The sequence below is a fragment of the Peromyscus californicus genome, unplaced genomic scaffold (assembly GCF_007827085.1).
Source record: "Peromyscus californicus insignis strain IS unplaced genomic scaffold, ASM782708v3 Scaffold_2__1_contigs__length_46816999, whole genome shotgun sequence".
Classification (NCBI taxonomy): Eukaryota; Metazoa; Chordata; class Mammalia; order Rodentia; family Cricetidae; genus Peromyscus; species Peromyscus californicus.
Window position 1 is genome coordinate 13,375,494 of NW_026294540.1, and position 16,153 is coordinate 13,391,646.

General features: G+C 49.6%; 1 protein-coding gene across 10 annotated transcripts in view; it reads right to left on the reverse strand.

Annotated features, from left to right (window-relative positions):
* Kdm2b (lysine demethylase 2B) overlaps window positions 1-16,153 on the reverse strand; it is a 125,286-nt gene that overhangs the window by 58,385 nt on the left and 50,748 nt on the right. For all 10 annotated transcript variants that reach the window (XM_052755359.1, XM_052755356.1, XM_052755350.1 and 7 more), the window contains 2 exons: window positions 10,556-10,682; window positions 8,956-9,428 (listed from right to left, as the gene is read on the reverse strand). In XM_052755359.1, coding sequence (XP_052611319.1) covers window positions 8,956-9,428; window positions 10,556-10,682 — 600 coding nt within the window. The remainder of the gene's footprint in view (window positions 1-8,955; window positions 9,429-10,555; window positions 10,683-16,153) is intronic.

The window sequence follows — 16,153 nt, forward strand, 5'->3', positions numbered from 1 at the left end:
ATCACAGAGGAAGATTTAATAGAAAAATAGAAGAGCTCGGAAGATAAATGCAGGTAAAGATTATTTTACTTTTAAAAACAATTAGTGTGTGCATGCACACACTGGGACACACATACTCATACATGCTGATGCCACAGTGTCCATGTGGAATTCAGAGGAGAACTTGGTAGAGTCCATTCTCTCCCTCCACCTTGACCTGGGGCCCAAGGTTCCAGCTCAGGCTATCAGGGTGGCAAAGGCCTGCATCTGATGAGTCACCCTGACGGCCCTCAAGATTATTTCAAGGCATCTTCTCTGATCTGTATTACCAGACGGGACTCTAAGCCACTTCTAACAGACTCTATTTACTGTCCTATTTCTTGGTCATCCATGGGCTGACTGGATGGCAGCCTGAGGCACTTTCTCCACTCCCCATGGGAGGCAGCCAACGGCAGAGCTCACTGGGGCTGCCTGGGTTTGACTCTTTGCCCTAAACATCCAAGGTCAGCAACGATTGGTATCTATAAAATACCTTGACTGAGCCGGGCGGTGGTGGCGCACACCTTGAATCCCAGCACTCGGGAGGCAGAGGCAGGCGGATCTCTGTGAGTTCGAGGCCAGCCTGGTCTATAGATTGAGTTCTAGGACAGCCAGGGCTACACAGAGAAACCTTGTCTTTGGAAACCAAACAAACAAAGAAAAAAAAAAAAAAGCCAACCAAACAAACCAACAACAACAACAACAACAAACCAACAAACAAAAACCCACCAAAATGTCTTGACTATGTTATGGCTTACGTGAGCCATGTCTCCCACAAGCTCATTCATGTCAACACTTGGTCCCCAGCTGGTGACAATTTGAGGAGATTATAGAACCTTTGGGACATGGAAGCTCCATGGCAAAGACAGGGCAATGGGGGGGAGGGGGCGGGGGCGAGGTTAGAGCACAATTTCCTGCTTGCACTCTGAGTCCTGACGGCTCCCAAGACACGATAAGCTGTCCCAGAGGCTTCCATCACCACGCCTTCCCTGACACTGTGGACTGATGGCTTGTGAAACTCTAATCCGGAACCGCTTCTCCTTGAAGTTGCTTCGGCCAGAGATTCTGTGAGCCCCACGTAAAGACTGACTATAGAAAGCTTCCCGCAGACAAAATTCAGGACAGAAGGCTTCGAGCCTCCAGAGGAGGACATGCCACAAAATACCTGACCTGAGCCTCCCACACACTGCCAACATCATAAAAAACAGGCAAGTCTGAAAAAACCGTCCAGCCAAGAGAACGCTGAGGAAATTATATGTAATGGGGTGCCAGGGATGAGATTCTGGGACAGTATTTAGGTAAATACCGAGGAAATCAGAAGAAATGACAAAACGTTTGTTTTAAGGACTGTGTCGAATGCATTATATTAAGATGGTGTTTATTTGTCTGAGTTTTCCAGAAACCTAAACCTTTTCTTGCTGGGTGAAGGTCTGCAGGGAGTGAGTTCCAGCCACCTATCTCAACAAACAATACCATCTACAAAAAAAAAAAAAAAAGTTGCCAAAAGAAAAGTATATTAAAAATGTTTTTTTTTTAAAGACGTGACTATCTAGTTCTGTTTGGCAATGCTCAGATATCTGCCTGCTTCTGTGTGTGTGCATATAAATATATACATATATCCCCCCCCACCACCACCACCCCTACACACACACACAGGGTTTCTCAGTGTAACAGTTCTGGCAGTCCCAGAACTCGATCTGTTGACTAGGCTGGCCTTGAACTCACAGATATCCACCAGCCTCTGCCTCCCAAGAGCTGGGATTAAAGGTGTACACCACCACCACCTGGCTCCTTTTCATTTTTTAACAATATAGTTTTAAAGTTTTCCCAAGGTGCCTCACATCCCAAAGAAAGCCAAGTTCCCATCTGTGTATAGCACTTTACGGCCACCAGGGGGCACAATGGAACTTGTCCTGCTGCAAAATTCTTTTGTACAGGCAAGAAAGTTAGGGGAGGCATAGCCTAATGGGACATTTTTGTGTCAGGAAAAAAAAAAAAAAGTGTTGGAAGGAATGATGTCACAGGATTCCTTAGGCTCTGCCTGAATTTATACATTCCCAGGGAACTGTTGAGCGCACAGACAGAAAGAAGGCTGTGTGTCCGCACTGCCCCAGCCCCTGGAGATTATACCATATAAGCCTGTGTGGCTCTGGCAAACCCCGGGCAGGCTTCCTGCCAAAGGATGGAGCCACCACCAGGGCTGTGCTACCGGAAGCTGTCTCACGTGTGACCTACCAAAGGAACCACAGGCTGGATAGACCTTGGCACGCCCCCACCCCACCCCACATGCCAACTTCTCTCAAAGAATTTAGTTTGTTAACAAGAGATTTGGGTTCCATTGCTCCCCAGGGCGGGGTGCTAATCACTGGAAACCCCATCTAGGCAGTGACTAAAAAACGCCATTAACAAGGCAGTGGCTGGAGTCGGGAAAGCAACACCCAATGAGGGGTGGATCAGAGGGTATACGACACGGCCAGAGCTACCTGCTCTGGGGAACACCAGGTACCAGTGTATTTGGGCCGTCTCTGAACCCCTCCATCCATTCCATCTGCACCTGAAAAAGACTCATCTGTAGATTTCACTGTGATCCTCCCCAGAACAATGTTCAAGTCTTAGCTCTAAACTCTAATACCTGCAAATAGAAATTTCCAATCTTACGTGGAAAAGAAGTCTCTACAAAGTGCCCTAAATCCTGTGGCTACCTAGAGTCACCAGGTATGGATCTGCCTGGGTATCTGAGATGGAGTTCCTCCCCTGCTGTCCCTTCCTTCTCCTGAGGCTGTACATGCAAGGGAACACAGTCCACATGGTTCGTTCTCTGTGGTCACGCTAGAAGCCAGCCCCGGCTGCTCACTTCCTGCCTTTTGGCTCCTCTGAAAAGGCTCCTTTGAAGTCGGCAAGAAGGATTTTACAAAGTCATCCGGGTTGGAGGTGGAGACTCAGGGACGGAGCACCAGCTTCAGATGCAGAGGGTCTGCCAGGCTCCGGAGGCAGAGGCAGGCAGATCTCTGTGAGTTCAAGGCCAGTCTGGCCTGGTCTACAAAGCAAGTTCCAGTACAGCCTGGGCTGTTATACAGAGAAATCCTGTCTCAAAAAACTAAAAGCAAAACCAAACAAAACAAAAAAGACGCAGAAGGTCCTGGGCGCCCAGCTACATCACACACACACACACACACACACACACACACACACACACACACACACACACACGAGATATGGAGATAGGCAGAGAGACAATCTAGACTCTACATCTCTCACCGTCTTGCAAATTGTTAACACCCGTAAGAGACAGCTTTAAAAGCAAGTGCATTCCAGGGTGAAAAACAGAGAAAAATGCTCTGACCCCCCTCTCCTCACATCACGGGTTCACAAGCTCAGACCTGACCGGGAACAAAACTGTTTCCATTCCGAGGTGTCTGAAATCATAACAATATCAACTCTGGTCTACTGAGTACTTCAAGACCTTGCTAGGACTTTACACGTGTCAGTCATGACACAGATCATACTTCCTCTTGTTTTACTGTGTCCCCCAAGAACCTCAGCAGCACAATGGACTGTGCAGGGACTTGACCTGACTCCACAACTGTCCTCAAAGACAAGCAACATCCATCTGGACAATGCACTTTTTTTTTTTTTTTTTTTTTTTTTTTAGGTTTTTCGAGACAGGGTTTCTCTGTGCAGCTTTGCGCCTTTCCTGGATCTCGCTCATCTAGACCAGGCTGGCCTTGAACTCACAAAGATCCACCTGCCTCTGCCTCCCAAATGCTGGGATTAAAGGCGTGCGCCACCACCGCCCGGCTTTTTTTTTTTTTTTTTTAAAGATTTCTTTCTTTATTATGTATACAGTGTTCTGTCTGCATGTATGCCTGCAGGCCAGAAGAGGGCACCAGATCCCATTAGAGAAGGTTGTGAGCCACCATGTGGTTGCTGGGAATTGAACTCAGGTACTCTGGAAAAGCAGCCAGTGCTCTTAACCTCTGAGCCATCTCTCCAGCCTTGGACAATGCATTCTTAATTTAAGACCTTCTTCCCTGTTACGTTTGGAGTTTGATGTCAGAGCAATACAACTGATCTCTATTTGACTGATTTAAAAAAAAAAAAAAACAAAAAACCAAAACACTTGACCAGATCTGTTAGTTCATGCCTATAATCCTGATACTTGAGAGGGTGAGGCAATATCATCACAATATTAGAACAAGACTGAGCTACACATAGCCTGGGCTGTACAGGGTTAGACTATGCCTAAAAATAAAAATAAAGACTGAGAAAAGAAAGCAAAGATATAGGAAAGGAGAGAAGGGAAAGGGAGAAGCGGGGAAGGGAAGGAAGAGAGATAAAAAGAGACTTCAAAACAAGAAAACCTGACTTAGGTCTTTCAGGCCCACAGCTCTGTGTAGCTCCGTAATTCCCGCTAGTCCCATAATGCTATTGCAGTCCCATAATTCCATGCAATTAGATAGTTGGTCTTCTCTACCATGATAACTTGATGACAGCCAGAAAAGCGTGAGATCATGGCGAGGGGGTGTGGCAATACATAGTCAAAGATGGTTAGGCTGCACTGCGAGCACTCCCGGAAGCAGCTTGCAGAGGGGTCACCTGACAAAGTCATCCCGCCCACATCCTTGGTGCCCTCTGCCCTTCACAGCCCTGACACATACTGGACTGTATTCTAGTCACTCAGAACTGATTTGAGGACCACATGCTACATGTCCAGCTTTCCCTCCACCCGGAGTCAGAGCGGGAGCCGCAGCGCTCTCCCCAAGTTCTAGCGGACAGCAGGGATGTTTCTTAAAGAGACCGCTCGCTAGGCAATCCCATCGTCAGGTGAATTACTTCAACCCACAACTGTTGCTAATCAGTGTGACCCCAAAAATCCATGTACACTGGGAGCCCCAGAATGTGACTCTGGGGATGGTTTCTATACATTTCATCAAGCTGATGCGAGGTTCTGCTGGATTCTCCAGGGCCTGAATCCAATGGCTGGTGTCACTCACTGTCGACATGGAGAGGGGGATGGCCATGTACAATCAACCTTAACCGTGGGCTGAGATGGGTATGACGTTAAGACAAGCCAACCAACGCCAAGGACCGCTAGCTGCCCCGAGAAGAGGGAGGAGCCAAGGAAAGACACTTTCCTAGAGCCTCAGGCGTGGGCACGGCTCTGCAAACATCTTGCTTTCAGACTTGCGGGCTCCAGGCCCAGAAAGAGGATGCGCTGTCATCTAAGCAACTGGAACATTCGCCAGGAAACAATTGCGGACGGTAACTGTTCCCTAAAGAACAGATGAGAGATGGGGAAAGACGAGGAAAAGATCACGGGACAGCAGAGGCGGGCCAAAGCCAATCTCATTGTTCCTCCAAGTAAGTCCACTCCACAGTTCCCTGCCACTGTACTACTTTTTCAAAAACTTCAGGGCTGGAGAGATGGCTCAGAGGTTAAGAGCACTGGCTGCTCTTCCAGAGGACCTGGGTTCAATTCCCAGCCCCCACATGATGGCTCACAATCATCTGTAATGAGATCTGGTGCCTTCTTCTGGTGTACAGGCATACTATGTACATGGTAAATAAATAAATCTTAAAAAAAAAATTCAGTTTATAATACATTTATTTACCTATTGGGGGAACACGCACCATCCCAGCACAAGGCCGGAGGTCAGAGGGATACCTTTCGGGAATCAGTTCTCTCCCTCCACTATGTGGGTTCCAGGGATTGAACTCACGCTGTGAGGCTTGGCGGCAGGTGCCTTTACCCACTGAGCCATCTTGCCAGACCCCATTTTCAGTTTGCTATTTTAGATTCACTTACTAATTTTTATGTATTTGTGTGTATGTGTGTGTGTTCCCAAGTTGATATGTACCACGTGCACGCAGGGGCCCAAAAGGGAAAGGAGAGTTAGTTTCATGCCCTGGAACTGGAGTTACAGGAGACTGTGAGCTACCATGTGGGTGCTGGGCACCAAATCTGGGTCCTCTACAAGAGCAGTGAAGTACTCCTTACCACCTGACCACCTGTCCAGCACTCCATTTCAGTTTTTAAAAATATTTCGTTTAGCCGGGCGGTGGTGGCGCACGCCTTTAAGCCCAGCACTCGGGAGGCAGAGTCAGGCGGATCTCTGTGAGTTCGAGGCCAGCCTGGGCTACCAAGTGAGTTCCAGGAAAGGCGCAAAGCTACACAGAGAAACCCTGTCTCGAAAAACCAAAAAAAAAAATTTCATTTAAAAAATTTTCATTATATGTATTGGTATGGGGGGGGCATCCTATGGTATACCTGTAGGGGTCAGGGGTCAGAGGATAGGTCGGTCAGTCAAGTCAGTTCTCTCCCTCTACCAGAGAGTTGGGAGTCACCTCATGCTGGTGCCTGGAACTCAATTCTGGTCCTTTCTTTGTGAGAGCAGGAAGAGCTCTTCACTTGTGAGTCATCACTCCAGCTCTGGCCACGTCAGTTTTTAACCAAGTATCTAAGTACTTCCGAGTGACCAGAAACATCGGAATCTGGTCCCCAGTAGGATCAAGCGCATCATGTCCAAAATTCCTGTTTGGTTTTTGGCTTTTTTTCTAGGCTGGCCTAGGACTCACTCTATAGCCCAGGCTGGCCTTGAACTCAGTGAGATTTGCCTGCCTCTGCTTCCTGAGGGCTAGGAAGTATCTTCATTTTACGCAGCACCGGGAAATAAAAAGCAGAATGATGTGCCCAGGGCCACACAAGCAAGTAGTGGAGAACGTAAGTCAAACCTGAACTCAAGGATCTCCTCTACCTTGATGTCTTGGTCCTGCTAATATATTATTAAAGTATTATTAAAGAGAGGGGTTTCCAGGCAGTTGGCAGAGTGCCTTCACAACATGCAGAAAGCCATGGGTTCAATTCCCTACTGCCATATAAACCGAGCATAGTGGCACATGCCTGTATTCCCACACGTAGGAGGCAGAAGCAGGAGGACTCGAAGTTCAAAGTCATCCTGGCCTACACAACAACTCTGAGGCTATCCTAGCCTGGGATACAGGAGGGTCCGTCTCAAAACTAAAAGTCAAACAAGAGACATCTCTGAAGACACCCGGTGTCAGCTTTCTGGACATCATCTCCACGAGGTGGCAACGAGAAGGCCTTTCTTAGACTTTTATAGAATTCTGCAACTTCCACTTATTTTCACAGACCTAATGGATAAGATTGCCATTCAGCTAGAGGACGAAATAAAAACCCAGCCAGGCAAGCACAGCGGCACCGTCCTCAGCGTATGCAAATGTGCCTCACAGCAGTGGTACTGGTCTCTGCACTCTACTTACACCCTAACCTTGACAGGCCCTCTCAGCAGCAACTGAACGCAGCCTCAGAGGGCAATGGAGAGACACAAGGAAAGAGAGAAACCTGGCCACGAACCAGGGGCGCTCCCTGCAAACACACCACACGGATCCTATTAAAGCAAGAGGGTATCACAGAAAGTGATGAACATGTATGTATAACAACCCGTCCACAGTATTTTGGCAACTCAGTACTATTATTTTGTGATCGATAAAAATTTAACAAAACTGGCCTGGCAGTGGTGGTGTATGCCTTTAATCCCAGCCCTGGTGACGCAGAGGCAGGTGGATCTCTGGGAGTTTGAGGCTAGCCTGGTCTACAAAGCAAGTTCCAGGACAGCCAGGGCTGTTACACAGAGAAATCCTATCTCGAAAAACTGAAAGAAAAAAAAAATTAAAAACCAACTGATTAAAACTGTTTTCATTTTACAAGCTCTCACAAACGGAAAAAAAAAAAAAAAAAAAAAAAAGTAGCCACATGACAGAATCCTAAGGTTGCTGTTTAGAGATCAAACTACAAAAATACCCAGTAGAAAGCCGGGCGGTGGTGGCGCACGCCTTTAAGCCCAGCACTCGGGAGGCAGAGCCAGGCGGATCTCTGTGAGTTCGAGGCCAGCCTGGTCTCCAAAGCGAGTTCCAGGAAAGGCGCAAAGCTACACAGAGAAACCCTGTCTCGAAAAACAAAAAAAAAAAAAAAAAAAAAATACCCAGTAGAAATGAGATGTGGGTAAGGTCATAAAAAGAACCTGCCCAGGATGTGTGATGCTCTGCATTCCATCTGGTACCACAGACAACAAAATCAAGCTAGTAAGTGAGGCGCACCCAGATTAACGATTTTCGTTCAACGGTTCCATATACTGGTTATACATCCCTAACAGTTACCTGACCTGAGCCCCAAAGTTTCACACACTCCCAACCCCCCACTACCACACAAGCCCCAACTTACCCCCGAGTCCCGGAGCCCCTGCAAGGGGCTTGATAAACTACCAATTCCCAAGGAAGAAATCTGAGTTCAGTTTCTAACGCCAGTAGACTGCCAACTCCACTGCCCCAATCAGGCGCTGGGGCAGCCCGCGGATTCTCCTAACTTCGTTAACTGCAGTCTCAGCAACGCTACAGGAAGCAGTTCTGCACTTGTGGATCTGCACTCCAAGAAGCATTCGCACAGTGGGATGTCCAGCAGGCACTCTCGCATCTCTCCTGGATCCTCATCCCAGCTCTACCTGACCCCCCAGGACCTACTTCCTATGCAGATCCAAGTGAGACCATGGCAACCTTAGGCTGCTGCACCGTACCCCTAGTCAACGGTTAGGAGGAAGGTCACCAGCTCACACACCCAGATTCACGCTCGTGGGAATCAACCCAGAATGGCAAGCTCTAGGGAATCAAACCCATCAGAACACTGTCACAACACACACAAACACACACTCCTCCTGCGGGGGAGCCCTGAGGTCCCAAAAAGTATCAAAGAAGCTGCTGTCACCCACAGAGCAAGCCTTCCCCCAGCTGCTAACTGTGGTCCCACAGTCCATAATCCAGATAGGCTTGCCTAGACCGAGTACCTGGGTGAGTACTAGCACCTGGACCCACCCTAGAATAGCTAGCCACTCTAAGCCCGACCCAGCCTTGGCCCCTGCCCACCTTTACACCTTCCAGGAGGGCCTGGGGGTCCTCGATGCCCTCAGGGACACACTTCTTATTCTCCGGAAGAGACTCCAGTTTTTCCACCAAGGCTTTCAGGCCCTTCAGTTCAAATTCGGTCAGGTGGGTCCACTTGGTAGAAACCTCAGTGGAAGGGGAGCCTGTGGGTGTCTTGGGGTAGTCTACGGGCGTCGTCGTGGACTTGACACTTTCCTCTGACTCGTTGGACAAAGTCCTCTTGAGGAAGCGCATGGCGGGGGCTTTGGGCTTCTTCCCGGTGTTCTCCTGCTCCTCCGAGGGGGTGCTGGTGGGGGAGGTGGGGCCCTCGGCGGGCGGCTTGGGTGTCTTCTCTGCACCATCCCCCTCCTCCTCCTTCTCCTCCTCCTCCTGAGGCTGCTGCTCACAGGACTCCTCCTCCATCTCCAGCCAGGAATCCGATGAGAAGCCGTCTACACTGGCTTTTCTTGGGGCATCTGTGGGGAAGATCGTAAGATACAATGATGACCACTTAGCGCCCCCCGATGGAAGCTCTGTGGATTCCTCTTCCTGCAGAGAGCAAGGGTCTGGTTCAGGGCTCCTGGCCTGTACAAGGGCAGTAGTCAGCCATACACAGGTTCAAATCCCAGCTCTGCTCTCTTTCCAGCTCTCTGCACCCTCACAGGTTGCTTTACCACTGACAATATGCCTGGCATTTTATCATATGTCTACAGGTCAGTCAATGGCAGGGATAGAGGCAGGGCAGTGGACCTAGGTTTGGTTCCCAGCACCCACATGGCAGCTCCCAACTCCGTGTAACTCCAGTTCCAAGGGATCTGATGCCCTCTCCTGGACTTCACAGTGGTGTCCATACATACACTCAGGCACATACACACACCCTTAAAATAAATAAGTGTTTAAAAAAATCAGTCAAGGGCTGTCAGGATGGTTTAGTGGGTAAAGGCACTTGCCAAGGCTGACAACCTGATTTCAATCCCCGGCCACCCCTCCCTTCTGGGTAAACTGGGCCTGAATTATGGGCACTAGCTGTATAACATGGGCCTGCTCCTATGGGGACGAAAACCCAAACCTCAGAGCATTGTACGAAAAACCAGCCGGGCGGTGGTGGCGCACGCCTTTAATCCCAGCACTCGGGAGGCAGAGGAAGGCGGATCTCTGTGAGTTTGAGGCCAGCCGGGTCTACAAAGAGAGTTCCAGGAAAGGCGCAAAGCTACACAGAGAAACCCTGTCTCGAAATGCGCCCCCCCCAAAAAATAAAAAATAAATAAAAACAAAAATCAGGTAACTACAGAGGAACATGGAGAGCCTGAGTTCTCCATTCTGTTGGAGGGTCCTGTTTTAGCAACTGTGCTGGTCACAGGCATGCATCTTCATGCATCTGCAGTTATGGGGGTGTGTGTGACAATCCTGTTTCTTCTGGGGGGTCACGGGCTCCTTTTCTTGGCTTCTGTGTTCCGGGTGGGAGACGCACAAGCGGGGCTATCTCCTGAGCGGTCTCCTGCCTAGCATTCTGGCTTCGGAGAATCCCAGGGGACCCAGGGCTATCCATCCACAGGCTCCATGACAAAAAGGGCATCAGCCCTGGCCAGGTTCGGTTACTCACCAATAAGCATTAATTCTCTCTGGTATTCCTGAGTGAGGTAGGAGCGCTGGGTCACACAGTACACGTATCTCTCCAAGACATACCAGCACATCTCATAGTAGAAGGGGTAGCGGAACTTGGGCTGAACCTGAAAGCAAGGAGCAGAGCAGGCAGGCGAGAGGTCAGTCTCCAGGGATAACGGGGGAGGACGCGCGGCAGGCGGCAGGTTCCCTGAAGTAGCGCTCATCACCTTAGCAAGAGCATAAGTAACAGGAAAAGGGGAAAACGGGGAGGTGTCACCGGCAGGGAGGCAAGACCGAGGCCTGGAAGGGGCAGGCGCCAGCAGCATGCATGGATGAGGCGGAGAGAGGCCTACGGGAAGCATCAGTTTTTGGTCCATGAGCTACCCATCCCGGGAGGTGAACAGGGCCCAGTGTGTGTAGAAAAAGGATTTCCCTGACCTGCTGCCAGCACTACGGATACCTGCAAATGGAAGAAGCCCTGCCTGATCCCAGCCGCAACGGACATGGGCTCCTCATTCTAGAATATTCTTGCACGGACTCTGCTGTCTCTCCCCTCCCTTGAAAAACAGACGTCCTCTCCCAATCCTTATGCTTCAGCAGACAAACTATTATATACCCTCCTGAATTTCTGGGAGGAAGGCCAGGCGTGGAGGACCCCTGTAAAACGGTGGGTGGTACAGTCTCATCCACCTCCCTAGGGTAGGGCCCTTAGGAGCATCCACAGTGTCCTGCTCCCCACATCCACCTATGATACCTGCTTGTGTTTCTACTGAGGGCTCTGAGGGACACAATTCCCCAATGTAACCAAGGCGAGACATCTCGTCACCAGGGGATACTCTGGGGTCTGGTGTCAGGGTATCAGTGCAGAGTCTTCTCGGCTGTTTCTTACAGGTAAAGAAGCAATGCATAGGAGAACTATAAAATGTGTGGACCGCAAGGAATTCTGATGGGTGGCAGTTCAGGGTCTATAAAGAGGAACCGGCAATGGAAGAAAAGCCAATATTGATGGCCTCAGCATAGAGGAACCTTCTGGAAGCTACATCCTGAACAGACATGGAGGCGGTAAGGTACAGTAAGATGACTTCATCTCCCATCGTGGGGCACACTTGTCTTACACATCCCTAGAACACCTACTCATCTCTCCCCTTTTCCAAGGGCGTATCTGTGAAGGTCCGAGACTCCCGCTCACCTTCCTCATCCTTCAGCAAGCATCCCCTACCCCCCAGAGGCTCTTTCTATGCTGACAATATACAGTGCCCAGGTACCTTTTCAACAAAATCAAGTAGGAGCAGACTCGAGTCCTCCGTTACCTAAAATACATTTAGCTGGTATTCTCTAAGCACCATACTGGAAAAAAACCCTGCCCACCTCTGTCTTCCATTCCTTATCTACTTCAGCTAACTTCTCAGCTTTCAGGCCCTTTTCCCGCTCCTGGGTTCCACCTCTTCCACCTGTGAACTGGGTCCACTTCATCTCCCTGCCTCTGGGGGATGACGTGCTGAGGGATGAGATCATGGTTCGCCGCATGCTTTTCAGCTCCTCCGGGAGATGCATGGAGTTGGGAGAAGAATCTGGCGTTTTCCTTGGCTCCAGCTACTTTCTGAGAAGCCCAGTTTCACTACCAGGATGACGTGACTCCTTTGTTTCACAGTTACTGATCAGCACCCCCTGGGCTAGAGAGGGGCTCTTGAGTTTGAAGCCGCCCTCGACCTCCTGTGATGGAAAGTTTGAGGGATGGGGTTCAGCCCCATCCCGATTCCAGAGACCGGGCCAAAAGATTTGGAAACAAATTGTCAATCCCTATATTGCAAGCTGAAGACAACAGACCCCCATTCATAACTCCCAAGAGGGGACTCGATGGATCAAGTGCTTTCAACTTTTGACTTTTCAAAAATTTTGACACTATCCATGCCGCTGTGCCGTTGATGGGCACTGTGACACCAGAGAATACTTCTAGATTAGGGGGGAAAATTCAGAGAAAGGGGCTGTATTCAAGAGAGGATGGCAAATCTCCCCTCTCGGTCGCTGAACCCAAGGGAAACTAGCTGGGTGAAAACAAATACGAATGAAGAAATTCAACTTGGTTTGGCCTTTTTTGTTTGGTTGGTTTTGGGATTTGGGGGGGGGGGGGGCTGATAATTTAATTTGTTTTTTTGTTTTTTTGGTTTTTTTTCCAAGAGAGAACTGCAGGAAAAAAAAAAATTTGCAAAATCTGACTTACAAACAGGTTGTTGCCTACTACCCTTCGCCTTCAAAAGGTTCCAGCCACATGCCTGGGAACATTAAACACACGATTGCTCAATATTATTTGGTGACAAGTTGGAGTCTCACCAAATTGAGTGGTTAACCAACCTCTGTCCACAAAAAAATGGCAAGGCGGTCACAAAGGCGGCCCTGGGCCCAGCCTAGAGGGCAGTTCACCAACAGTGGATCTCAGGGGTCCAATTGGAGCTCCCGAGGCTCATTTAAGTGGCACCTGCCTGGCCCTTCCTCAGAGGCCTGAGTCATCCAAGAATTGAGCGGACGTTGGAGGAGAGTTGAGGAAGTCTCTGTGCCCCTAGGATGACCATTTAATTTCTTGAGAAATTAAAATGCAAAGGTGAGTGGAAGTATCTTAAATTTTGTTTTTCTCCTGGAAAAAAAAAATTTCAATGGGGGGGAAAAATAAAACTCCAATGGTAGGAGGGAGGGGAGAGGTAAGGTAAATAATTTGCAGTTTCCAAACAGAGTCAGTGGACGCAAAGGAGGGGAATGTAAGGGGTGCTGGCATTACCTTTTCTGGGAAAGCTGTTTTCACTAGAGCCATTAAGGAAAAAAAAAAAGATAAGCGTAAGAAAGACAGCAGTTTGATGAGTAATCATCTGGACCATCCTTCCGACCCTCAGTAGCTAACTGGAGCTAAAAGTATGTCACGGCTGTTGTGACGTAATCATAAGAAGCATGCAGCAGTCCGTTCTGGTCTAGCTCTCCCATTACTGTGATCTTTAGAGCAGGAGATTCACAGAAGGAACCTGTCCTCTATCAGTCCTTAGAGGCCTAGACCTGTCTGTCTGCGCTGCCTTATGGGGGGTCCATGACACAGCGGAGTGAGAGTCACCCAGCATCTTGCACAGAAAAATAAAAATATTTTCTAAATGTGGGAGAGGCTTAGGGTTTTAGGGCTGGATAGCCAATCCTACCCCCACCTAGCATAACAAAGGCAAACTCCTTTTCTGGACACCCCTACTGGGCTTCCTCTGTCCAGTCTCCAGCGTTTGTTTCCACGTAGAGCCATGTTTGAGAACACTCTGGGGAAAACTATTTTTAAATGGCCATAACCTTCTTAAAGGAGCTGATAGGGATGGAAGAATTGAGCTGTATCGGGCTGACAAGTAGTCCTGACATTTTATCTGGCTTCCAGGACTCTCTCTAGGGCCTTTTGTCTGCTCTGGCTCCTAAGGCAGAAACAATTGGGCCTCATAGCCAAGCCCCTCTCCAAAGACCAGAATTCAAAGCAGATTAAAATGCCTGCTGTAGCTTGCAGTTTGGCCTGCCCGCCACGCCACCCCACCCCACCCCACCCCACCCCCGCCCCCCAGCCATCCTTCCTCCAGCCCTAGAGCCAACAATCTGCTTCAGAGAAGCCAGATGGGTGCCCCCTCAGGGACTAAGGACAAGGGGCCTCAGGGGAGGGAGCCGATATGCATCTTGATGTGGTGAGATACCACACCAGTGCAAACAGAATGATGTCATAGGGGATAGGGAGGTTAGGGGGTTCCTGCTTTGAGTGATACCAGTTGGGGAGAGGAACTAGGCTCCTAGGGGTTATGACTGGGGGCAGGGGGCAACAGGTGCTCTGAGATGCACAATCAGATTCCCATGGGAGGGGACAGCTATCCAGCAAGTTGCCAGAGGAATTAAGAAATCCCAGTCTGGTTCTGGCTTTCAGGAACTGCCTGGAAAGTCTGGGCCTGACCTCTCCTCTAGAGTACCGGCTTTCCATCCACACCTGCTGGTCGCTGCTCACAACAAATGGCCTGTTTTTCAGGGCTGGCCAAAAAGAATGGTTGGCCGGAGTCCAGACATCATTGGACTCGGACTGAAAAGTGACCATTTGTGCCCAAACAGTGTCTTTGTCCTGAACAGCACAGGGCACGTGCTCCAGATCTGGGCTACATGCACCTTTCTAGAAAGGTGATAAGAAGTCCATGAAACAAGGCCTCTGCATAGGACCTTGGCCCAGGACAATGTGGACCTGGGCACCACAAGACAGGAAGTCAAGCATGCCCTGGGCGCCCTCAACTCCCGCCTCACTATGACTCCAAAGTATCATCGCATGGAAACAAAACCTAGAAACAAGACTGGAAAGTTACATTCTGACCAGTGCAGCCTAAGGTGTTTCTTTACAGAGTTCAACCACACCAATACTTCTCTGGGGCCGAAAAGCCACTTTCTGAGGCAAATCCCAAGGAGAACTGTCATGTGGTCTGTTCGTACAACAGAGTTCTTCTACGCAGTCATGAGATGCGCTGGACATGCACTACAACATGGATGCACTACAACATGGATGGACCAAGGTCCATCCATGTTGAGCGGGAAATGTCCAGATGTAAAAGGCCACGTATCACATGATTCCATGTAGAGCGAATGTCCCCAACAGGCCAATTCATAGACAGAAAGTAGATCAGAGGTCACCAGGGTTGGAGAAGGAGGGAATAAGGAACGGCCGCTAATGGGTACAGGGGTCTCTCGGCAGGGGAAGAGGGGGCGGGGAGAATGTGCTAGAATTAGTGATGATGGCTACATACTAAAAATACAGAACTGTACATTTCAAATGGTGAATTTCATGGTATGTACGTTGTATCTCAATTCAAAGAAATATTTAACTAGTCACATGAAAAACAGAAGGAGGAAAAGCGGTGGCAGGGGTAGCTGGGATTCAAAATAGGCCCTTTTCATCCCAGGGCTTTAGTTTTTCACCCCTGAACCCGTCTCAAACGCCTGGGGGACGTGTGGTCAAGCCACAGCATTGGAGAGAGGGTGGCCAAGTCCCAACCATCGAAGAAGGTATTCAGGGAAAACTCCAGGAACAAAAGGCGCACGTGGCCCTCATCCTGGGAGAGTTGCTAAGCCGAGAAAGCATCACCCGCATGGTCACAGGGAAGCCTCGGCCCCAGAGAGTTTCCCAAGGGCCCAGGGGGACGCGCGCGCTCAGCCACAGGCCTAGAGACACAGGCTTCCCTTCCATCAGACCCCAGTTTCCCAGGCGAATACACAGGAAAGATGTGACTGTGGACCAGGCTGGCCCTTTTTCGAGCCTCCTCCACCCCCCCCCCCACCCCCCCCACCCCCCCCCCCCACCCCCCCCCCCACCCCCCCCACCCCCCCCCCACCCCCCGCAGACTTCAGCAACAGGAACAACACAAGGTCCACACACCCTTTCTACATATGCAAAGAGGAGGAAGGCTGGGTCCCTCCCACCTCCTGCTGCTCTCTCAAGGTCACAAATGCACAGGCACTTGCTCAGGTACAGAGATACAGACACTGGTTCCACAAAGGTTTTTTGTTTGTTTGTTTTTCGAGACAGGTTTTCTCTGTGTAGCTTTGGAGCCTTTCT